The sequence below is a fragment of the Ovis canadensis genome, chromosome 3 (assembly GCF_042477335.2).
Source record: "Ovis canadensis isolate MfBH-ARS-UI-01 breed Bighorn chromosome 3, ARS-UI_OviCan_v2, whole genome shotgun sequence".
In the NCBI taxonomy this organism is placed as follows: domain Eukaryota; kingdom Metazoa; phylum Chordata; class Mammalia; order Artiodactyla; family Bovidae; genus Ovis; species Ovis canadensis.
Window position 1 is genome coordinate 217824884 of NC_091247.1, and position 24745 is coordinate 217849628.

At 44.3% G+C, this 24745-nt stretch overlaps 1 protein-coding gene across 13 annotated transcripts in view; it reads left to right on the forward strand.

Annotated features, from left to right (window-relative positions):
- PARP11 (poly(ADP-ribose) polymerase family member 11) overlaps positions 1–24745 on the forward strand; it is a 38469-nt gene that overhangs the window by 5034 nt on the left and 8690 nt on the right. The window contains exons 2-5 of one of the 13 annotated variants that reach the window (XM_069581480.1): positions 13966–14164; positions 18289–18417; positions 19262–19382; positions 22024–22099. In XM_069581480.1, coding sequence (XP_069437581.1) covers positions 14021–14164; positions 18289–18417; positions 19262–19382; positions 22024–22099 — 470 coding nt within the window. In that variant the 5' untranslated portion in view covers positions 13966–14020. Of the gene's footprint in view, positions 1–13965; positions 14165–14617; positions 14751–18288; positions 18609–19193; positions 19383–22023; positions 22100–24745 lie in introns of those variants that run through there. The other 12 variants (XM_069581483.1, XM_069581481.1, XM_069581484.1 and 9 more) reach the window with 12 other exon arrangements.

A 24745-nucleotide genomic window follows, 5' to 3' on the forward strand; every position in this document is an offset into this window, starting at 1 on the left:
CATGGAAGAAGAGCAGGGCTGGTGGGTCAAGTCTAGGTGAGGACATTGCAAGAGAATGAGGGTGGAGGGCTGTAGGGGGCGGCAGCTGACATCTGTGGCTGTGTGTGTGGAGTAGGCAGTGCCTTTCATAGACGTACCCTTGGGCTGGAGAGGGGATGGAGGTAGGGTGGGTTCCTCGCAGGGAAAATTTAGACAGTGTAGTGTCTATGCAGACATGTTCTCAAGATCAGCATCCACTTGGGGTTTGGTAGCAGCAACTGACAGCTGCTTCCAGACTTCTCTCCTTTCTCTGTCCAGCGTCTTGAGAATAGTCTTACACTTCTTGTCATTCTTACTCAAACTTCAGCTCCCCCAGCCCTTCCTCTGCCCTAGCACCTGACTTGCTGGGAGGTCACCGAGAACTTTGGCATTGTCTTGGCATTCTCTATAATTGTTCTGGCAGTGGGTTTAGCTGAGCTTAGAGAGGCGTGTGATGTGTGTGGTGTTTGGTGGCTGGGGGCAACACTGACTAGTTTTAAGGGGTCCTCCGGTACTTCTGTGAAGTGGGGCCTTGTAAATTACTGTCCTTTTGTTTATTGATGAGACAAAGGCTCAACCTTAGGTGCACTTTCTGAATATAGGCAGCCCAGTTTTCAACACAGAGCTTTCTGGCCCCAGAACAGGTGCTCTTCCCATTCCAGCTTGGGATGTAGGATTTAGAGTGAGTAGAAAAGACGCTGTGGGGAGGGCTGCAGGGAACCAGAGCTAAAGGAAGGGCTCCTGAACTGCAGAAAACCCTTGTGATGACATCTCTGGGGATTCAGGACTTTTCTAGTGATGCCGCCCATGAGCAGGAGGGGAAAGACAACGCGGCCCTCCTGGGATGGGCACTGCGGGTGCCGCACAGGGCTTGGGGTGAGTCTGATGTCACGGCAGATCACAGAGTCGGGGACAAAGCTGGGGGGTGTGTGTTCGTGGTTGAGGCCTGAAGGGATGGCGTGGGGTGGTTCACCGAGGGATTCCCACCTGGCCTGGTGCTCACGCAGGGTGTTGAGGCCTTTGGCACGTGCAGCTTCCCCTCTCAGAGTTAGACTTGCTTTGGAAATACGGTCTGAGGTCGCTCACTCGTTTATTTAGCGTTTGCTACAAGCCAGTGAGTTCTCAGGCCCAGAGCTCACGGTGGTGAGCAGCCCAGCAGGCCTGGCACTTGTGGGTGTGCGGTCTGTGCAGCGAGGCAGACGTTACACCGATAACTGCACCGTAGGCTCAGCGCCAACCGTAGTAGAGGCTCTGGAAGAAGAGGCACAGCGGGATGTGTAAGAGGAGGAGCCAGTGCTGGACGCAGAGATCGGTCAGGCCACCCAGTGAGAGCTCCTTCTGCAGAGATCTGAGGGACTGAGCAAGGGTTAGCCAGGGACAGTCATCATGGGAAGGGAAGAGGGCTGCTCAGACAGCAGAAATGCCCCGAGTGAAGGCCCCGAGGCAGGAAGGAGCTTGAGAGAGAAGCTGTCTGTGGCTGGAACACCGGGAACCAGGAGTCCGGCCGGTAGGTCATTAGGAATAGGCCACGTGTGGATTTGTGGCACCTGTTTAGGATTTGACCTTTACCCTTGGAGGAGGGGTTTTACAAAGATCATTCTGGCTGCTGTGGGGAAAATGAGTTCTGTGTTAAGAGAGTGTGCGAGGCGGAGTGATGGGCTGCCAAAGATCTCCACATCCTGGTCACCAGAAAGTGTGACTCTTGTCAGGTCACAGAGCAAAGGGGAGTTAAGATTGCCAGTCAGCTGACTAACAGTGGGGAGTGTGTCTTGAATTGTACAGGTGTACCCAGTGTCATCGTCACTGGGTCCTTAAAAGCAGAAGATGGCGATAGGAGTGAGTCAGGGAGCGTGAGGCTGGAGGCGGAGTCGCAGATGTGCGTCGTTGCTGACTGGAGGTGGACTAAGGGAGCCATAAGCAAGCAGTGCGATTGGCTTTTAGAAGCTGGAAAAGCAGAGGAAATTGAGCCCCCCGACAGCCTCCAGATAGGAACCAAGCCCACCTTAATTTTAGCCTGTGAGGCCCACATCAGACTGCAACAGATCTGTGAGATGAGAAAGTGTGTTCTTTTAAGCCACTGAGTTGGTGGTGGTTTGTTCTGGCAGCGACTGGAACTTACATGGACGGACGTCTGAAGGACCATGGGGAGGCACTTAGGGAGCTGTAGTGTGTGGTCCAGGGTTGAGGAGAGCAGGGTGGATCAACCCAGGTCAACCTAGTTGCCAAATTGACACACTTATAATATCAGATAACTGTAGGATTCAACCAGCCAGGATGTTTGGAAGATGGGAGCAAGCGGATTCTTGGACTGCTTCAGTCTCTGGAAAGTATCTGTTCCTGTTCTCTTGTGACACTGGTTGTGTTCTTTATATATTCACAATACTAAGGTCAGTCTTACTCTCCAATGAGTCAGGAAAACCATCAGATTCTTGGAAGAAATCAGAGCCTAGCAATTGAGACATTTCCAGCATAGTTTGGTGACTTTGTGAAATCTGGTATTGTATTCTCAGCATTAAAATTTGGGGTAAGAAAAGCTTTAGGGATATTTTGGCCTTGTAGTAGTAGGTTGCCATTATTTATGATGCTGACTGCTCAGCATCACTTGCTTAGGCCTCTGGAAATCAAGCATGACCATAGGCTTAATCCGTATCACGAAGAAGTGCTTTTAATCTCATCCCTACCTTCAGCAGCTCTTGTCAGCACTCTTATCCTTGGCAGCCGGTAAGTCGGGTGGGAAGAGGACTCTTACAGACACTGCCATTTCTTCCTTCAGCATCTGAAAGCACGTGCTCTGAGGTGGCAGGATTTGCTGGTATTTGGTTTTCACTTTTTCCTTCCACAGCCAGTTACAGTCGGGAGGCGCATCGCTGCCTTCTGAGTGTCCCAGATGTTTAAGCATCATTTAGGAACCCAGCAGCACATCTCCTTGCTGTTTGTATAGCTTGAGCTCTTTTAGTTGTGAATAGATTGCACCTTTTCCTGCCCACGTCACAGCCCACAAAAGTATCACTGCCTGAATGAAAGCCAACTTCACTTGTACCATGAGTTCCCACCAGTAAACAGCACAGAAGGCTGTCGAGTTTTCCTACCCTGTTACATACTACATGTACTTCAAGAATGGATTTGTATTTTCTCTCTAATAGTCTGTTCAATTTTAAAACTAAATACATGTTGAAACACTCAAGTGATAACAATCACTCTGCTGTATCATTTGCCATTGATAAGATGTGACTTCCAACAGAGTAATTTAATAAAGAAATTTTGTCAGTAGCTTATTTTTCTTGGGGGGGGGCACAGCAGTTAAATTGGGCATTAAATTTGGAATGACAGGTTCTCAGCAATATCAAGACTTTTACTCACTTTTAGCTGGGTAATGCCTGTTTAGCCTGAGTTCCTCTGTATCCTTATCAACAAAGCAGATTGATTTGGGCTCTGTTTGAAAATTGTGTGGAAGTTTATTTGTTTTTACACCATTATATTTGCTGAACACCAGCTTATATGAGCTGATTAACACAGACTGAACATAGGCATTATGGTAAGAAAATAAAGGATTTTTGTGAAAATCATTATTTTAATCTTATATTTCAACTTTGCAAACTGCATGTGAACAAATTTCTTCCTTTACCTTTTTTTCTCTGAATATGCCCTTGAACTACTTCCTAATTCTTAAGGACCATGTTTTAAAGACGCTAAGGAAGACAAAAAGGGACTAGGACCAAGCACCAGGAACCTGTGAAGTTATAGCATGAATAGATGTAAAGTTGCGAACGGTTGAGGATCATGACCAGAAATCTGAGATGATTTGGAGAGTGTGATTCAACGAAAACTGAGAAAACAGTAATTTAGATTAACGGGTAAAATGTCACTGAGAGATTAAATAAGATAAGGTCTGATAAAGGTGCACAGGACTGAGCACAGCTCAGTGGAGGTCCTGGCAAGCGCCTGTGTGCATGCGCGTGTCTGTCTGTGACAGTGGTAGGAGGTGCTGGGCCAGAAGCTGGAAAACCTAAGTTAGAGTAGCTTGTAGCATGCCTGGAAAGGGAACCAATAAGCACAGTGTGTGTAGACACACAGTTATAGTTAGTAAGCCTCCACGGGAGATGAGGCGGAATCCCCAAAGCACTCAACTGAAAAGAAGATTGAAAAAAAAGATGAAAAGGGGACAAAGACCAGGGGACAAGTAAAAAGCAAATAGCAAGATGATAAACCTAACCAATCAATAATAATAAATAATACGCCAAACATCCCAGTTAGAAGGCAGATTGCCAGATTGGATTAAAAAGCAAAACCCAACTGTAAATTGTCTACAGGTAACACACATGGGAAATGAAGACCCAAGTAGAATAAAACTAAATGGAAAGAGATACACAGTGCTAACTCTAGTTGAGACAAAGAGCGGTATATTAATACTATAGTAGGTCTCAGTGATAATGGTATTATTAGTTACAAAGAATGCCATATCCTAATGATAAAGAAGTCAGTTCATCAGAAAACCTTAAACATTTATACACCCAATAACAGTATCAAGATACAGGGAACAAAACTAATAAAACTGTAAGGGGAAATAGACAAATCCCAGTTGGAGATTTTAATACTCCTGTCTCAATAATTGATGGAATAAGTAGTTAGGAATGAGCAAAGGGTATAGAAGACTTGAACAACAGAATCAACGTCAGCTTCACATAATCAATGTTTATAGACCATTAATTACATCCAACAACTGCTCAATACACATTTCTCTTTTAACTACACAGAGAATATTTAGCAAGATAGATCATATTTCTGGGCCATGAAAGGAGTCTAAATACATTTAAAAGAATTTGGGTCATAGGTATACTCTCTGAGTGAAATGGAATTAAATTAGAATTCAGTAAACAAAAGATCTGTAAAATCCACGAGTATTGGTAAGTAAATAGTAACCTTACAAAACCCATTGATTAAAGAAATAAGGAAAAATAGAACATGAAAACCTATCAAATTTGTGGTATGCTGCTAAGCATTACTCAGGGCAAGTTATAGATATATATATGTAAAGTCACATATATATATAAAGTCACAAATCAGTGACCCCAGCTTCCTCCTCAAGAAGTGAGAAAAAGAAGAGCAAATTAAACTAAAGCAGGAAGAAAGATAAAGTTTAGAGTGAAAATCACGAAAATGAAACAACAGAGAAAATGAAACCAGAAGAAAAAATAGGAAAAGGGAATACAGATTACCAATATTGAGAATGAGACAGACAATATCACTACATATTCTACAAATGTGAAAGGATAGTAAGGGGGTGTTATGAACAACTGACTGTCAATTAGTGTGATGACTGAGATAAAATTGACATGTTCTAAGACACAAATTACCAAAGCACCCTCAAGAAATAAATCACACAAATAGCCCAATATTTACTAAAGAATTTAAATTTGTAGAAGAAACTTACCCACAAAGAAAAGTGCAGGCGTAGTTGCTTGCCAGTGATTTTTATAAACATTTAAGAAAGAAAGAATACCAATTTTGCTTAGACTTTCAGAAAATTGAAGTTAAGGTAATGCTTCATCACTCATTCTATGAAACTGTCACCATGGCAATACCAAAACCAGTCAAAGACGCTATAAGACAACTACAGATCAACATCCCTAACGAATGTGGATGCAAACATTCTAAATAAAATTTTAGCAAATCAGACCTAATAATATATAAGGTTAATGCATCATTACCAAGTGGTGTTTATCCCCCAAATTCAAGGTTTGTTTAATATCTGAATAGCAATCAGTATGTGTTAGTCACTCAGTCATGTCTGACTCTTTGTGACCCCATGGACTGTGGCCCACCATGTGCACTTCTGTGCATGGGATTCTTCAGGGAGAATATTGGAGTGGGTAGCCATTCTCTTCAAGGGATCTTCCTGACCCAGGGATCAAATCGAGGTCTCCTGCATTGCAGGCAGATTCTTTACAATCTGAGCCATCAGGGAAGCCCAGCAATCAGTATAACTCATCTGCAAATACCCTAAAATAAAAAACCATATGATTTATTTCAATGCATGCAGAAAACGCATTTGACAAAATCCAGTATCTCTTCCTGATAAAAGGTCTAAGCTGCCTAGGACCAGAAGAAAACATGCTCAGCCTAAGAAGGGGTATACAGTTCAGTTCAGTCGCTCAGTCATGTCCGACTCTTTGCGATCCCATGAATTGTAGCACGCCAGGCCTCCCTGTCCATCACCAATTCCTGGAGTTCACTCAGACTCAGGTCCATCGAGTCAGTGATGCCATCCAGCCATCTCATCCTCAGTCGTCCCCTTCTCCGCCTGCCCCCAATCCCTCCCAGCATCAGAGTCTTTTCCAATGAGTCAACTCTTCGCAGGAGGTGGCCAAAGTACTGGAGTTTCAGCTTTAGCATCATTCCTTCCAAAGAAATCCCAGGGCTGATCTCCTTCAGAATGGACTGGTTGGATCTCCTTGAAGTCCAAGGGACTCTCAAGAGTCTTCTCCAACACCATAGTTCAAAAGCATCAATTCTTCGGCACTCAGCGTTCTTCATATTCCAACTGTCACATCCATACATGACCACAGGAAAAACCATAGCCTTGACTAGACGGACCTTAGTCGGGAAAATAATGTCTCTGCTTTTGAATATGCTATCTAGGTTGGTCATAACTTTTCTTCCAAGGAGTAAGCGTCTTTTAATTTCATGGCTGCAGTCACCATCTGCAGAGATTTTTGGAGCCCCAAAAAACAAAGTCTGACACTGTTTCCACTGTTTCCCCATCTATTTCCCATGAAGTGATGGGACCAGATGCCATGATCTTCATTTTCTGAATGTTGAGCTTTAAGCCAACTTTTTCACTCTCCTCTTTTCACTTTCGTCAAGAGGCTTTTTAGTTCCTCTTCACTTTCTGCCATAAGGGTGGTGTCATCTCCATATCTGAGGTTCTTGATATTTCTCCCGGCAATCTTGATTCCAGCTTGTGTTTCTTCCAGTCCAGCATTTCTCATGATGTACTCTGCATATAAGTTAAATAAGCAAGGTGACAATATACAGCCTTGAAGCACTCCTTTTCCTATTTGGAAACAGTCTGTTGTTCCATGTCCAGTTCTAACTGTTGCAGACCTGTATACAGATTTCTCAAGAGGCAGGTCAGGTGGTCTGGTATTCCCATCTCTCTCAGAATTTTCCACAGTTTATTGTGATCCACACAGTCAAAGGCTTAGGCATAGTCAATAAAACAGAAATAGATGTTTTTCTGGAACTCTCTTGCTTTTTCCATGATCCAGTGTGGTTCCTCTGCCTTTGATCTGTGGTTCCTCTGCCTTTTCTAAAACCAGCTTGAACATCAGGAAGATCACGGTTCGCGTATTGTTGAAGCCTGGCTTGGAGAATTTTGAGCATTACTTTACTAGTGTGTGAGATGAGTGCAATTGTGTGGTAGTTTGAGCATTCTTTGGCATTGCCTTTCTTTGGGATTAGAATGAAAACGGACCTTTTCCAGTCCTGTGGCCACTGCTGAGTTTTCCAAATTTGCTGGCATATTGAGTGCAGCACTTTGACAGCATCATCTTTCAGGATTTGAAATAGCTCCACTGGAATTCCATCACCTCCACTAGCTTTGTTCGTAGTGATGCTTTCTAAGGCCCACTTGACTTCACATTCCAGGATGTCTGACTTCAGGATGTCACTCCAGGATGAGTGATCACACCATGGTGATTATCCGGGTGGTGAAGATCTTTTTTTGTACAGTTCTTCTGTGTATTCTTGCCACCTCTTCTTAATAGCTTCTGCTTCTGTTAGGTCCATACCATTTCTGTCCTTTATTGAGCCCATCTTGGCATGAAATGTTCCCTTGGTATCTCTAATTTTCTTGAAGAGATCTCTAATCTTTCCCATTCTGTTGTTTTCCTCTATTTCTTTGCATTGATCACTGAGGAAGGCTTTCTTATCTCTTCTTGCTATTCTTTGGAACTCTGCATTCAGATGCTTATATCTTTCCTTTTCTCCTTTGCTTTTTGCCTCTCTTCTCTTCACAGCTATTTGTAAGGCCTCCCCAGACAGCCATTTTGCTTTTTTGCATATCTTTTCCATGGGGATGGTCTTGATCCCTGTCTCCTGTATAATGTCACGATCGTCATTCCATGGTTCATCAGGCACTCTGTCTATCAGATCTAGGCCCTTAAATCTATTTCTCACTTCCGCTGTATAATCATAAGGGATTTGATTTAGGTCATACCTGAATGGTCTAGCGGTTTTCCCTTCTTTCTTCAATTTAAGTCTGAATTTGGCAATAAGGAGTTCATGATCTGAACTCCCGGTCTTGTTTTTGCTGACTGTATAGAGCTTCTCCATCTTTGGCTGCAGAGAATATAATCAGTCTGATTTCGGTGTTGACCATCTGGTGATGTCCATGTGTAGAGTCTTCTCTTGTGTTGTGGGAAGAGTGTGTTTACTATGACCAGTGCATTCTCTTGGCAAAACTCTATTAATCTTTGCCCTGCTTCATTCCGCATTCCAAGGCCAAATTTGCCTGTTATTCCAGGTGTTTCTTGACTTCCTACTTTTGCATTCCAGTCCCCTATAATGAAAAGGACATCTTTTTTGGGTGTTAGTTCTACAAGGTCTTGTAGGTCTTCATAGAACCGTTCAACTTCAGCTTCTTCACCGTTACTGGTTGGGGCATAGACTTGGATTATGGTGATATTGAATGGTTTGCCTTGGAAACAAACAGAGATCATTCTGTCGTTTTTGAGATTGCATCCAAGTACTGCATTTCAGACTCTTTGTTGACCATGATGGCTACTCCATTTCTTCTGAGGGATTCCTGCCCACAGTAGTAGATATAATGGTCATCTGAGTTAAATTCAGTCCATTTTAGTCCGCTGATTCCTAGAATGTCGACGTTCACTCTTGCCATCTCTTGTTTGACCACTTCCAATTTGCCTTGATTCATGGACCTGACATTCCAGGTTCCTATGCAATATTGCTCTTCACAGCATCAGACCTTGCTTCTATCACCAGTCACATCCACAGCTGGGTATTGTTTTTGCTTTGGCTCCATCCCTTCATTCTTTCTGGAGTTATTTCTCCACAGTAGCATATTGGGCACCTACTGACCTGGGGAGTTGCTCGTTCAGTATCCTATTATTTTGCCTTTTCATACTGTTCATGGGGTTCTCAAGGCAAGAATACTGAAGTGGCTTGCCATTCCCTTCTCCAGTGGACCACATTCTGTCAGGCCTCTCCACCATGACCCGCCCGTCTTGGGTTGCCCTGCAGGCATGGCTTGGTTTCATTGAGTTAGACAAGGCTGTGGTCTTAGTGGGACTTTGTGGTGGCTCAGACGGGTGGTCCTAGTGTGATTAGATTGACTAGTTTTCTGTGAGTATGGTTTCAGTGTGTCTGCCCTCTGATGCCGTCTTGCAACACCTACCATCTTACTTGGGTTTCTCTTACCTTGGGCGTGGGGTATCTCTTCACGGCTGCTCCAGCAAAGCACAGCCGCTGCTCCTTACCTTGGACGAAGGGTATCTCCTCACCGCTGCCCTTCCTGACCTTCAATGTGGGATAGCTCCTCTAGGCCCTCCTGTACAGAAAAGGTTAACTGAACAGGCCTGGGCTGCTCCAACTGCACATTCTCAAGAAAGAGCCTGTTTTCATGACTGTCCTTTCCTGAACTCCAAAGAACTGAACTCTTGGAATTGGTTATCCAATGAGTGTAATTGCATGCTTGCGATCTTCAGCCATGCTCTATCAGTGTCCAGATAGTTTATACCAGCAGTGTGATTCATGGTGAATTCTAACCTTCTGGAGGTCTGGAACTTTGGCAGCTGAGGTGGGTCACCCACACAGGTACTATATGCTTGTATGACCAATACCCAGTAGAACCCCTGGACACCTAGGCTCAGGTGAATGTCCCTGGTGGGCAGCACTTTGTTGCCCACATAGTTTCTGGGAGAATTAGGTGTCCTGTGTGACTCCAGTGGGAAGGGACACTTGAAAGCTTGAACATGGTTCCTCTGGACTTCACCCTGTCTGCTTTACCCATGGTGTTTTTTTCACTCTGTATACTTTTACTGTAATAAACTGTAGCCGTGAATCAACCAACTCTGAGTCCGGTGAATTCTCTCATGAGCCTGAGGTTGACCTTGGGGACCCCTGACCCAAGGGACATCTATGAAATAACCTGTATCTAATATCAAACTTGGTAGTCAAAGACTGAATGCTTTCCCACTAAGATCAGGAAAGAGGAAGTGATGCTTGCTGTTTATGCACCTTTATCCTAGAAATTATAACCAGTGCAGTAAGACAAGAAAAAGAAAGCACAGAAAAGAACAGACATCTGTATGCTAGGACAAAGAAAGAAAGCTTCAGTCTGTATGACGCCTGTATAGAAAATGTGATGAAATGTCCAGAAGTTTTCTACAAATAATAAGTGAGTTTACTAAGGTTGCCAAATAGAGAAACCATATCCCCAAGTCAACATATCTCTACATACTAGCAACATTCAATCAGAAATTGAAATTTCAAATGCAGTTCCATTTACAGTAGTATCAAAAATGTGACATACCTAGGCATGAATCTTGCAGAAGTGATGTGTGGGATCTGTACACCAAAAACTATAAAATATTATTGAAAACAGTTAAAGAAGATGTAAATATGCGGTATGTCAAGAGACATACCTCATTCACAGGTTGGAATACTAAATATTGTTGAGATGCCAGTTCTTTCGGGTAGCTCACTCACTATTCAATCCCAATCAAACATGAACGGACCTAGACTTGCCAAAGCAGTTCTGAGAAGGAAGAACAAATTTGGAGTGCTAACCAGACCACCTGACCTGCCTCTTGAGAAAGCTGTATGCAGGTCAGGAAGCAACAGTTAGAGCTGGACATGGGACAACAGACTGGTTCCAAATAGGAAAAGGAGGACATCAAGGCTGTATATTGTCACCGTGCTTATTTAACTTATATGCAGAGTACATCATGAGAAACGCTGGGCTGAAAGAAGCACAAGCTGGAGTCAAGATTGCCAGGAGAAATATCAATAACCTCAGATATGCAGATGACACCACACTTATGGCAGAAAGTGAAGAGGAACTAAAAAGCCTCGATGAAAGTGAAAGAGGAAAGTGAAAAAGTTGGCTTAAAGCTCAGCATTCAGAAAACGAAGATCATGGCATCTGGTCCCATCACTTCATGGGAAATAGATGGGGAAACAGTGGACACAGTGTCAGACTTTGTTTTCTTTGGGCTCCAAAATCACTGCAGATGGTGATTGCAGCCATGTAATTAAAAGACGCTTACTCCTTGTAAGGAAAGTTATGACCAACCTAGATAGCATATTCAAAAGCAGAGACATTGCTTTGCCAACAAAAATCTGTCTAGTCAAGGCTATAGTTTTTCCAGTGGTCATGTATGGATGCGAGAGTTGGAATATGAAGAAAGCTGAGCACCGAAGAATTGATGCTTTTGAACTGTGGTGTCGGAGAAGACTCTTGAGAGTCCCTTGGACTTAAAGGAGATCCAACCAGTCCATCCTAAAGGAGATCAGTCCTGGGTGTTCATTGGAAGAACTGATGTTGAAGCTGAAACTGCCAATACTTTAGACACCTGATGTGAAGAGCTGACTCATTTGAAAAGACCCTGATGCTGGGAAAGATTGAGGGCAGGAGAAGGGGAAGACAGAGGATGAGATGGTTGGATGGCATCACCAACTCAATGGACATGGGTTTGGGTGGACTCCAGGAGTTGGTGATGGACAGGGAGGCCTGGCGTGTTGTGGTTCATGGGGTCGTAAAGACACGACTGAGCAACTGAACTGAACTGACCTGAATGCTAAAGTGAAGTAAAGTGAAGTTGCTCAGTCATGTCCGACTCTTTACGACTCCGTGGACTGTAGCCTACCAGGCTCCTCCGTCCCTGGGATTCTCCAGGCAAGAATACTGGAGTGGGTTGCCATTTCCTTCTCCAGGAGATCTTCCCAACCCAGGGATCGAACCTGGGTCTCCCGTATTGCAGGTAGATGCTCTACCATCTGAGCCACTGAACTGAACACTACCTGATTAGAAGATTCAGTATGAAACTGTGGCCTTCCTAAGTGGCACTAGTGGTAAAGAATCCACCTGCTAATGCAGGAGATGCCAGAGACGTGGATTCAATCCCTGGATCCGGAAGATCCCCTGGAGGAGGAAATTGCAAGCCAGTCCAGTATTCTTGCCTGGAGAATCCCATGGATAAAGGAGCCTGGCGGGCTACAGTTCAGAGAGTTGCACATGACTGAGCAAGCAACATGACATGAATCTCCACTCAAAACCATGTATTCAAGAGAGAAAAAATGTTTATTAGAATAGAAGGTCTAGAAGTAGGCCCACAAACATACAGACAACTGATTTTTTTATAAAAGACTCAGCGGAAAAGGGCGGTTCACTCGGTGTTTTGTTAGAAGAACTGTTTAAGCCCCTTGTGCCAGTGAGGTTCCCCCTGTGCTGATGGATTGGTGTGCAGCCTTGGAGATGCCACGTCCGCCCCAGAACCTGCTCTGGCCACTCCTGGGTTGGTACAGCCGAGAGCTTGTGCACAGCCTTCCCAGTTACTTTTTGACTAGTCTGCCATTCTGCTTATATCAGAGCTTCTCCTTAATTTCATGAAAAGATTGCTATTTTTTTTTTCAATAATGTTCTTAGGCATGAGGTTCTCTACTCTCTGTTCACGTAGAGCCAGCCCCCTCAGGCAGATACATGGATCTCTACATCCTAAGCAGGGGTGTACCTTTGCTCCCGTAAATAGAAGCCCAGTGTCACTGCACCTGGAGCTGGAGATGGGAGCCCATTCTTCCCAGAGTGCCACCTTTCTCTGAATGGGCACTGGGTGAGAGGGGACAGCCCTTGGTCTTGACTTACTAAACCTCCTGCCGTGAATCCTTCACCCTGGGAGCAAACTAGGTGGAAGCAATCAGGGCCCTGTATTCACAGCACATTGGGTCTGGACAGGAGCTTCCACCAAGTGAGTGGGGACTGGGTAGAGGAAAGGAGATGAGTCCTTGGTGTTGTCTGCCCGAAACAGACCTTCTGCACGTGGGGCAGTCAGCCCCTTCCAGGGTGTCGTAGCCCCAGACTAGCAGCCGGGGAGAGAGGAAACCCGTCTTCTTGTCTGCAACACAGAGCAGGGGGAGCGGGGCTGATGGAGCAGACCTCAGCTCAGAGGCCAGAGCCTCCCTTGCCTGCTCTGAGACTGCGTAGATTTTCTTGAGCAAATACTTCTTTTGCCTTATGCTCTTAGGACAGTTTCCAGAGACTCAATGTTGTTGTTCTTTTAAATAATGTCCCCCAGATAAAATGCAGTTTTGTCATTCCAAAAGTTCCACCCTGTTTCTAAGCTTTCGATGGCCAGTTTTGGACCTTCTTAGAATCAGGGGGGCTTCCCTGGTGGCTCAGTTGGTGAAGAATCTGCCTGCAGTGCAGGAGACCCAGGTTTGATCCCTGGGTTGGGAAGATTCCTTGGAGCAGGAAATGGCAACCCACTCTAGTATTCTTACCTGGATTATCCCATGGACAGAGGAGGCTGTGGTCCATGGGATCGCAAAGAGTCGGATGCAACTGAGCGACTAACAGTTCACACTTTGACACATATAAGAAACAAGGAGGTTTTCATTACCAAATATTATTTCCTCAAGGTGTTATGTTTATACTAACCAAGTAATTGATACTTATTTTAATAAACTCATCAGAGGGTTTTAGCCATCTGGAATGTCAGTTTTCTCCCACAGGCCAGGATTTTGACTTTAATCTTATCTTCCACCTAGCCTTTCAATTTGATGATCCAAACTGATTGCTCCCAGGCCCCATAAATATTCCCTTTGGAATAGCTAGCATTGTAGACAGGCTCTGCCAGCATACGCATTGCACTTGAAAATTTACAAAACGGTTTTTTCCACTTTACATTAACTTTTTTTTTTTCTCCTCAGCCTGATTTGCAGGAAGTATCATTGTCTGCCAGTTAACCAGAAGATCAAGCTGAGGATGGCATCCTGGCTGATCGAATCCATCTCACTGACATTTATTGACTGCCTGCTCCCTGGTGGACAGCTTGCGCACACTCCTTTCATTGCCTATAAATGTATTATAACCTCGATACATTACTTCTGTGGTTACAGTATTTTAAAGGTATTCACTGAAGCTTGACTTAACTCTTTGAGCCTAATTATATACACTAGCCATTCCTTTGGAGGGTGAACTTGTTGAAAACCATACAAGTTAGTCTTATGAACTGAGTCTGTAGAAAGAAAGTCACAGCATCTGTGAAGCAAAGTGGTCACATTGACCTTTAGCCCCAGAGGTGAGAAGAGACAGGGGGCTGGCATCTTAGGGAAGAACCAACGCTCCAGAGGCCTCGGGTATTTCTAGAATCTTTGAACTGCCAGCTGTGTGATTCTAGACAATGTAATTATCTTTCCTCTATTTTGTCCCCCCCCCCCCAACATTAATTGGAGAGTAATGACTTCTTTTGTGCCTTGGGATATGGAGGAAAAAATTAGTGTAAATTGACGAAGAATTTTATAAAATCTGAAGCTCTTTAGGGCAGTGGTACCAGCCTGTGGTATTGCCCTCTCTGTACAGGGATGATGAGACAAGTCTGTCCTGGGCACCCCCTCTCTGGCCTGCTGACACACACACAGCTGCCTGTGACGGGCCGCCTGGAAAGGACTGGTGAACACGCCCCCTTGTGACCTGGCTCACAGTGTGGTCCTGGGTTAGTGTGACGCGCTCTACAGCACACCGGTTGCATGTTTGCTGTGTCCAGGGGGCTTTTCTATTTCCCATCCCTTTCCTCCTAGATGGAACTCATAAGCCAAATATTTATCTGAACTCTTTCCTTGAAATTCATCCTTTGCAATTTTTCAAGTTATTTTCGGAAGAAAAACTAAATTTAGGTCACTCTTGCTTTCTGTGTCTCACAGTAAAATGGGCAAATTTGGTGAACAGTAAGTAATAAAGAAGGAAGAGTAGGCGCTGTGAATAACTTATACAACTGATCTTAAAATTTAAATCACTGCCTTTATTCCCGGGTTAAAATACATAAGGTGGAACGTGCGTATGTGTGTGCTCAGCTGCTAAATCACGTCTGACTCTGTGACCTTACGGACTGCAGCCCGCCAGGCACCTCTGTCCATGGGATTTTCCGGGCAAGAACACTGGAGTGGGTTGCCATTTCCTCCTCTAGGGGATCTGCCTGACCCAGGGTTCAAGGCTGTGTCTCCTGCGTTGGCAGATGGAGTCTTTACCTACTGAGCCACACAGCAGAGCCTAAATCTACAGCTCTTGCTCCGAGGGTGATCTGGTTTTCATTTCTTAGCAGCCAATCCACTTTAAAACATGAAGGGAAATTCCTGAACATAATTTTACAAAGTGTTCCTTGGAGAGAGTTTCCAAACATGAATGAAAAAATAACAAGCCCCATCCCCTGTGCTCAGGTACTGTGCTTGGTACTCTGTAGGACTGGGCATCATGTCTCCCAGCAGCCCAGGAAGAAGGATCTTCCTATCTCAGGTTTGTGAGAAGGAAACCGTGGTCTCAACAAGGGCATAGAAGCTTATCCCAGGTGACACCACTTCTGGATACTTTAAAGAATGAAATTTAAAACAAGTATTTTCCAAATTACCCAAGTAGTACATATTCTTTGCCAAAAAAAAAAAAAAAAAAAAATCAGAGAGACAGGAAATTAAAGTTTTGACAAATCACCAGTAACCATTTAACTTTGTGTGTGTGTGTATCATGAAACACACACACATACATGCACACACACAGCAAAGTCTGAATGATACACAGTTAAGTGAAATAGTATTGATTAACCGTGGAGAAAGAAGCTGAGAGCTACCAGGAAGGGAAGTGACGGTCGAAGTCTTTATCTTGAATGTTTTGCTTTTTTTTGCAAGGAGAATATTTTCATATATTAGCTGTGCAAATTTAGTAATTTAAAAACCCTTAGAGAATGAGGACAGAAAGCTACATTCTAGGTAAAGTTGAATCTTCATGACTCACCTCTTTCCCTCTTTTCTGGTGACCTCCTCTTCATCACATTCTCCACCCAAAAATGTTTAAAACTTTCAAAAATAATAACATGTACATGATACAGACAAGATTATAAAGTTGTTGATAAGGAAATACAAAGCAGTGTTCTATGGTGTGGAAGTGCACAGACCCTAGGTCTGTACTGCCTGGATTTGAACCCTGGCTTCCCTGTTGTGACCTTCTCATTTATAAATGTGGGGTAATAATAGTGCCTGTGTTACAGGGCTGTTGTGAGTATTGCTTGTGCAGTGCTGGGGCATCATTTGGCACCTAGTAAGAGTCCATCCTAAAGGAGATCAGCCCTGGGTGTTCATTGGGAGGACTGATATTGAAGCTGAAACTCACAACACTTTGGCCACCTGGTGCAAAGAGCTGACTCATTTGAAAAGACTGATGCTTGGAAAGATAGAGGGCAGGAAGAAAAGGGGATGACAGAGGATGAGATGGTTGGATGGCATCACTGACTCGACGGACATGAGTTTGGGTAAACTCTGGGAGTTGGTGTTGGAGAGGGAGGCCTGGCATGCTGCAGTCAATGGGGTTGCAAAGAGTCGGACATGACTGAGTGACTGAACTGAACTGAAGAGTCATATAAGGGTTACTATTATATTACTATTATTATCCTAACATTCAGGGAAAAAGCCATGTTAAATGTATATCCATTTGGACTTTTCCATGTATATGCATATACATGTGCATATATAGACGTATACGCATTCATGTGGGTAAAGATAGATGTATATTTTTATTAGAATTGGATCATACTGTTTGCATTTATTATAGCCTTCTTTGTACTCTCAATACTATATATTATAAACATCTTTCCATGCCACTAAACGAAATATGAATACTTAATTAATTGCTTTTTAAAAAGATACGCCATACAGCTTACAGGATCTTAGTTCCCTAGCCAGGGATTAAATCGGGCACTGGCAGTGAAAACTCCAGTCTCAGCCACTGGACCGCCAGGGAGTTCCCGAAATACAAATGTTTAAAACAAAAATCAAATGTGTCAGTATTTGGTCTTAACTAGTTGTGGTAGTGTGGATCCTTTAGCCAAATACATGAATGTAGGATAAGACACATTTCTCAGCGCTAAACTGAGAAGCTGGAGTGCCTCTAGGTGCTGATACAGCTTACTTAAGTGGTTGCATGGACATCGAAACATCCACCCAAGTGTCTGATTGTCTTATTTGTTAAGCACTGATAGTAGTTTTTTTAAATGCCACGATTTTTTAACAGACCATGGACAGTTTTAATGTAAAATTAAAATTTGTGGTTTACTTCATAATCCCAGACTGAATTGAGGCTTCCCAGGTGGTGCAGTGGTAAAGAACCTGCCTGCCAGTGTGGAAGACGTGAGAGATTCGGGGTTGACCCCTTGGTTGGGAAGATTCCCTGGAGAAGGAAACAGCAACCTGCTCCAGTATTGTTGCCTGGGAAATAACAGAGGAGCCTGGTGGGCTCCAGTCCTAGGGTCGCAAAAAAGTCAGATCTGACTTAGAGACTGAGCACATGCAAACGGAAGCTTTCCTTTTTTTTTTTTCTAAACAGCCCACTCTAGGAACTTCTCTTATAAGCAGTTAATCCAAAACCTCCAAACTGTTTCTCCAGCAGTTGCTGCTAAAAACTGGAGATTTATGTTCCGTGTCCACTATGCAGATGTGGTATTCATCATTTTAGATGTCTATCTTCAGAGCCAGCATGCGAGCCAGTGTGCTGTCTGTCAGCATCACAGTTGACACGCAGCTCTTTGTGAGAAGAAAGAGGATGTGTAGAAGCTTCCTGGTGTCCAGTGGCTCAGACTGAGTGTTCCCAATGCAGGGGGGCTGATGTTCAATCCTTGGCTAGGGAATGGGATCCCACGTGCCACAACCAAGATGTGGTGTGGCTGCTAAGTCACTTCAGTCGTGTCCCACCCTTGGTGATGCTATGGACCATGGCCCGCTAGGCTCCTCTGTCCATGGGGTTCTCCAGGCAGGAATACTGGAGTGGATTGCCATTTCCTCCTCCAGGGAATCTTCCCGACCCAGGGATCAAACTTGTGTTTCTTAAGTCTCCTGCATTGGCAGGTGGATTCTTTACCACTAGCGCCCCCTGGACTTGCAGCCAAGTAAATATATTAAGTAAATAAGTAAAAATAAAAAAGAAAAGTGATATGTAAACAGTGCACTGGTTACTCAGAGAATGATCTCTTCTCTCTCTTTCCGGCTCTTCAGGAGATGTTTCACAAAGCAGAAGAATTCTTACCCAAGACGGCAGACAGCGAGGTGGATGAGATGGACACGTCAGACACGCAGTGGGGCTGGTTCTACTTGGCAGAGTGCGGCAAGTGGCACGTGTTTCAGGTAGCGCCCCTCTGGGTGGGGCGGCGGGGGTGAAACGCATGGAGCATCGTCCTGCCCACGTGAAAAATCAGTAGAAGCTGCACCTGCCAGAAACCAAACCTTAGAGAAGTCAGAGAGCAGAACTAAAGGAAAAATCAGGCTCTTCTGGCTCCTCTCCCCTTCCCCAGGTTTTCACAGTGTTTTCTTAGAAGGTATGGTGTGTGTTTCCTGTGTGTCCAGAGGGTGAGCGTGTCTTCGGGGTGAGTGTGTCTGCAGGGTGTGTCTTCTGGGCATGGGTGCACAAGGCCAGGCCTGGTTTGGTGGACAGACGGTCAGGGAAGAGACCAAGCCTGCACGAAGCGCCTCTGAGCTCCCATTGTCAGGTCAGAGGGTGTAGATGTGTGTTCTCCTTCAGCCTCATGGCAGCCTGAAAGCAGATGCTAACACTCTCTTAACAGCCGAAGACTGGGAAACTCAGGAAAGTTAAGTTAATTAACAGTTAAGCTGAGACGCGAGCCCACACTCAAAAGTTTGTGGTCTTTTTTCTTTTTTCACTTATGAGGCTACTTAAAAGATTTGAGCCACTTAAGGTGTGTCATTTTGGCAATAATCTGAAAACATTGCAATACTTTGGAAAAAGGCCTTATAACCAGTTGTTAGAGTTTTTTTTTTTGGTGTGTGCTGAAAATCCTTAAGCCATTGCCCACATGTTGTCTTAGCCGATCTCCCCATGTGTTGGTGACTAGGACAGGTCAGCAAGTTTCCTCTGTCCCTCCATTCTCTGTCTTGTCCCCCAGCACCTGCCTCTGTGGCCAAGCCGTTTCTGTGAACAGCTGGTAAATGAACTTTCTGGTTTGTCTTAAAGCCGGATACCAACATTCAGTGTTCAGTTAGCAGTGAAGATATCGAAAACAGCTTCAAAGCAAACCCTTGTGGCTCCATTTCTTTTACCACTTCCAAATTCAGCTACAGGATAGACTTTGCAGGTATGTTTTCTTTCCCTAATAGTTGTGTGTTCTTAGTGTGTTGATATGCTGAAGTCTACAGTTCTGCAGATCAGGATTAGTTGATATATTAATATTTGCAAACAGCGAAGTAAATTCTTTTTGTAACACATAAAGATGCCTCTACAAAAATTCAACATTTAAAATCTTTTGGATTTGCCTGTTACAAAGGTGTGTTCATATGCTTATAGATACTGATGTATATGGAGAGTTTCGTATATCTTGAGTTCATATAACGCTTCTCACCTAAGGAACACAAAACACCTCTAAGCCATTGTTTTGCTCCTCATCCTTTCAGTCTCTTGAAATAGGTAGGAGCCATCAGGCGATTTCAGGATCAACCGGAGCAGTTACGTGACAAAGTCCTAGGTAGCCGATTCTAGCTTTAAGACCAAAGTTCAGCCAAATGACCCATCTCTTGGTATCTTTCCTAGAAAACCACTCTTCAGTGGACATTGCCTTCAGCCACTTCCTGATTTCTGGCTCTCTCATGGGTTAGCCAGCTAATTTGAAAATCAGCCCCACTTGGATTTCATCTGTGATGAAATTAGTCCGGGATGAACATTCATCTGTGATGAAATCCAAGGGCATGCTTTTAGGGACCCCATGACAAACCTCTTGCATTCACACTGCCGTCTCCAGTTGCCAGCCTCAGCTGTTTACTGCTCAGAGGCAAACAGGACCTGGAGGGAGGGCGGCTTTCATAACAAAAGTGCCTTTGCGCTGCCACACAACTCTGTGATCCAGGTCAGGTGTTCTTTCCTGGTTACTGAGAGTAGAATCAGAAACCTTGTAACAGCGAGTGCTGGCTGTGGTGGGGGGTGGGGGGCTGGTGAAACCCAGGAGACTCCCTTGGAGGAGCCAAGGCCCAGACATGCCTTCATGCCTGAAGGGGGTTAAATTGTCCACTAAGACATTGATGTAGCCAAGTTTCCAATGACTCCTGTGCCCCCAGAGTTGTTCATTTGTTTTTAATCAAGAGTTAGTGCTGACTACGGAGAAGGCAATGGCACCCCACTCCAGTACTCTTGCCTGGCAGATCCCATGGACGGAGGAGCCTGGTGGGCTGCAGTCCACGGGGTCGCTAGGAGTTGGACACGACTGAGTGACTTCACTTTCACTTTTCACTTTCATGCATTGGAGAAGGAAATGGCAACCCACTCCAGTGTTCTTGCCTAGAGAATCCCAGGGACAGGGGAGCCTGGTGGGCTGCCATCTATGGGGTCGCACAGAGTCGGACACGACTGAAGTGACTTAGCAGCAGCAGCAGCAGCAGTGCTGACTAAGCATAACATTTTTTACGACATTAGGCAAATTGGCTGCCTTTAAGGGCCGACGCTTGTCTTGGACAGAAGGTGCTGATGGACACGTGAGGCTGACGCACACCTGTCAGTGTTGAAGCCTCACTGAGACATCGCAACGTGCAGGCCTCAAGCTTCTCGTGGAGGGCAGGACTCGTCAAAGCGTTTGGTGGTCCAACAAGCCACGTGTCTTTGAAAGAATACTTCCTAGTGAACTGTATTTGGGGGAACATTTCTCTTGGACAGTGCAGTTTATTTTAAAAGAGTCTATCAAAAAACAGGAGTCACATAAACACCAGCTCCCACCCCTCTATATAATGACACTGTTACGAAAGTGTAGGTATTAGCATTTCCCATGTACACTGGCAAAATTAGCCCCCATCATTTTGTCACAAGCCAGCTCAACTTCTCTTTATAAAAAAACTGGTGAGAAGTAAACTCAAGCTGGTATAAGATGAAGGCATCACAGGCTTACCTCCGTGTGCTGGGACGACCTTGCTTTCTCACCGCATGGTGGTTGCGCCAGCGTGTACAGAGCTTAGGAGTACAGGAGGGGTGAGCACACTTCTCACAGCATCAGCCCGGCTGGGTGAACCACCTCATCTTGGAGTGGAATGACATCCACTTAGACAAGGTGGTAAATTGACCAGAAATTCCCTTGATAAGACTTAGCACCTACCTCAGTGGGGATGATGAGGTGGACCTGGCAGATACTGCCATGGCTGAGAAAGAGAGGAAAGAAGAAAGTGACACGTCAGTCAGTTCATTAGCCTCTTAGCACTAGCCTCTCTCGTGTGAGTCTGTATTGAGTCTAGCTAGGTTTTCTATTTTTTTGGTTTAGGTGTACAATTTAAAGAGAAGGCAAGAGATGTACAAATTTTTGAAACTGTGAGTTGTGCAAGTTTTATCCTGGTAATGTATCTTTTTTGTTGTTGTTATTTCCAACATTTTTGAAACAATCAGAGTAAACATTTAAGAAGCCGGTCAGAAGATGCAATACTTTCTTTCTCGTCCTAGTACTTTTTAATTTTCCAAAGTTGAGAACCCCTCTGTGTTCACGTGTTTAACTCAAGTGTGGTACGAAAAGGAATAGACCCTACATACTGAGCCGTGTGTGAGGCTGGCTTCCTCCTGTGTGAGCTTAGATCAAGCAGGGACGCTGATAACCAGACGTGTGGTCAGGTATCCCTGATAACGCTGGTGCTGGCAGCTGCTCCTGAAGCCCCGTGGTCCTTGACCGTCCCGTTGTGCGGCTGCAGAGCTTCGTGACATTGCATCGCCTGGTGTGTTCCCGTGACTCACCTCTTTGTCTCTGTGCACAGAAATGAAGCAGATGAACCTCACCACGGGGAAGCAGCGCTTAATAAAAAGAGCCCCCTTTTCCATCAGTGCTTTCAGGTATTGTGGGGGAAACGGGGTGCAGAGAGAGTGGGCTCTCTCTCTCTCTCCTCTTCTTTAACGTTTGGCAGAGGAATAAGTAGACGGAAACTGTTTTGGTGGGTTATTTAATGATCTTAATATTAATCTTTATTGAATTTCACGTTTGTTGATGCACGAGTTGTACTGTTATTTTCGACTGGCGTTTCCTTTCCTGTTGTCCTTTTCATTTCCCTTAGATAGATGTATTTTTCAATTCTTTAGAGCAGTTTGAATGGTAGTTTAAAGAATGCCTGATGGTCTCTACTATAAATCCTTAAAATAATCTACCAAGGTAAGTTCAAATTAGCTTGGAAAGATTCTCCTGGAACCATCCAATTATTTGGGTTGTCAGTCCTAAGTAATTACCCACTTTGTCTTCACCTCCACTGAACCCCATTGGGCCACTCCTGGAGGTAATTTCAGATGTGCAGTGACTGAAGGGAGCCTGGGAAGACAGGAGTGCGTGGGATGATGGCCCAGCTGCCTGCTGTCCGTATCCTGAAAAGCTATAAATGCCTTGTTGTTGTTTAGTCACAAGTCATGTCCCACTCTGCGACCCCATGGGTTGCAGCCCCACCAGGCTTTTCTGTCCATGGGGATTCTCCAGGCAAGAATACTGCAGTGGGGTGCCATTACCTCTTCCAGGGGATCTTCCCGACCCAGGGATCGAACCCGCATCTCCTGCCTTGGCAGGCGGATTCTTTACCACTGAGCCACCAGGGAAGCCCTGCTATAAATGCCACAGGAGAAACAGGAGAATAGACAGGTGTTATTCACATGAATAAAGTTGAAGGGAGAAACTTTAGGGTGTGTCTCCTATTATTGGGAATGATCCCTCAGTCAAATATTGAGATTCCTGTTGTTCAAAGAATTTAAAATGAAGCAAAAAATGCTGTTTAATAGCATGTGAATTGTAGGAGATGCCCATTTGCTTCTTCCAAGGAGATGTTTTGAAAGGATTAAAGAAAAAAGTTTTTGAAGTTTCTATCAGTTTGCTTCTTGGGACTTTTGGCATCTATTTTAGGATCATGATTTATAAGTTATACAAGTACTTGTATAATGAATGCTCTAGGAAGGGAGAGAACTTTACTTCCTTACCAGCTACATCATATCCTCATTCTTAAGTACAAGGAATTTAAGAAAGGAATTGCTTATCTTCAAAGGGTATGTAATCTGAGAGAAAAATGAGACATAATAATGGAAGATGTTATAGTAATTGTATGTCGCTATCTGGTGTCCTTTTGTGGGGAGAGGCCTGTAATGCAAGGCACTTTGTTCTCTCGCGGACCATAGAATCCATAGCAGAAAGACAGGAAAGGGAGAGAAATAACCAGAATGGAGTCTAAGACGCAGGATAATAAAAGGAAGAATGGTTAGGCAGGATACAGACGAGCAATGACGACAAGGAGGTGTTGATACAGAAATGCTTATTTATTGCAGGAATACGTCGACCGCTTATGGCAAGCAAAGTGAATAGCACATTTCCTGTTGGCCAGAAATTTGCAATTAACCAAGGCTGCAAATATTGAACAAATAAGCAAACAAAAACGTTTTACATAGCTGAAAGATACTTCTGTTGCTGCTTAGTTGCCAAGTCATCCCTGACTGTTTGCAGTCCCATGGACTGTAACCTGCCAGGCTCCTCTGTCCATGGGATTCTCTAGGCAAAATATTGCAGTGGGTTGCCATTTCCTTCTCCAGGGGATCTTCCCAACCCAGGAATAGAACCCAGGCCTCCTGCATTGCAGGCAGATACTTTGACACTGAGCCACCTGGAAAGCCAAAAAGATACTTCAGGCACAAGCAAAAAAAAAAACCCCCAAAACAAAGAAAACCTGGGAAAGGTATTGTTATGTGGTATCACAATCTCTGTAGTATCTAAAGTACTTTGAAGAGTCTCTAAGTAGAAAACCAATAGCCCTTTAGAAGAATAAGAAAAGAATTTGTGCAGTTCATGCAGCCTCACTTATAAAAAAGAGAAATACAAATTATACCAGGTTATTTCTTATTATCAGATTGACAGAAATTCCAGAGTCTGATAACGCGCCTCTTTGGAGAGGTTGTGGACAAGTAGGCGTTCTCTACATTTCTGCTGGGAATGTCAATGACTGTAGCCTTCGAGGAGGGCCTCTGGGAAGTTTCTGTTAAAGTCAGGAATAAATATATTCTTTAACCCAGAAATGCCATTCCAAAAATTTTATCTTAAAATTTGACAAGTGGCCACGTACAATGACAAGTGGACAGACTTGTTCTCTGTAGCATCTTTAATGGCAGCAGAGAGTTGAAAAACAGCTAAATGTCATCCATAGGGAATTTGTGATCAATAGGAGGGGATGTGTCCATGCACTGGGGTACTCTGCATCAGCCCAGTAGAATGCACGCCTTCATCCTCCAGTGTCCAGAGTGTCTGCCCTGTGCCAGGCTGTGTGCTAGGGAGTTCTCTCCGTGATACAGAAGGGTCTCTGAGAACACAGTGAAAAAAATAGAGCAGCTACAAAAGACACAGGAATATGCTGTCATTCCTGTGTGCAAAACAAACAAAAAGACCCCATAGGTTTGTGTTAACCTAAAGTTCTAGAATACCCAAAAGACTAAAAGCAGTGATTGCTCGGCGTGGAGGCAAGA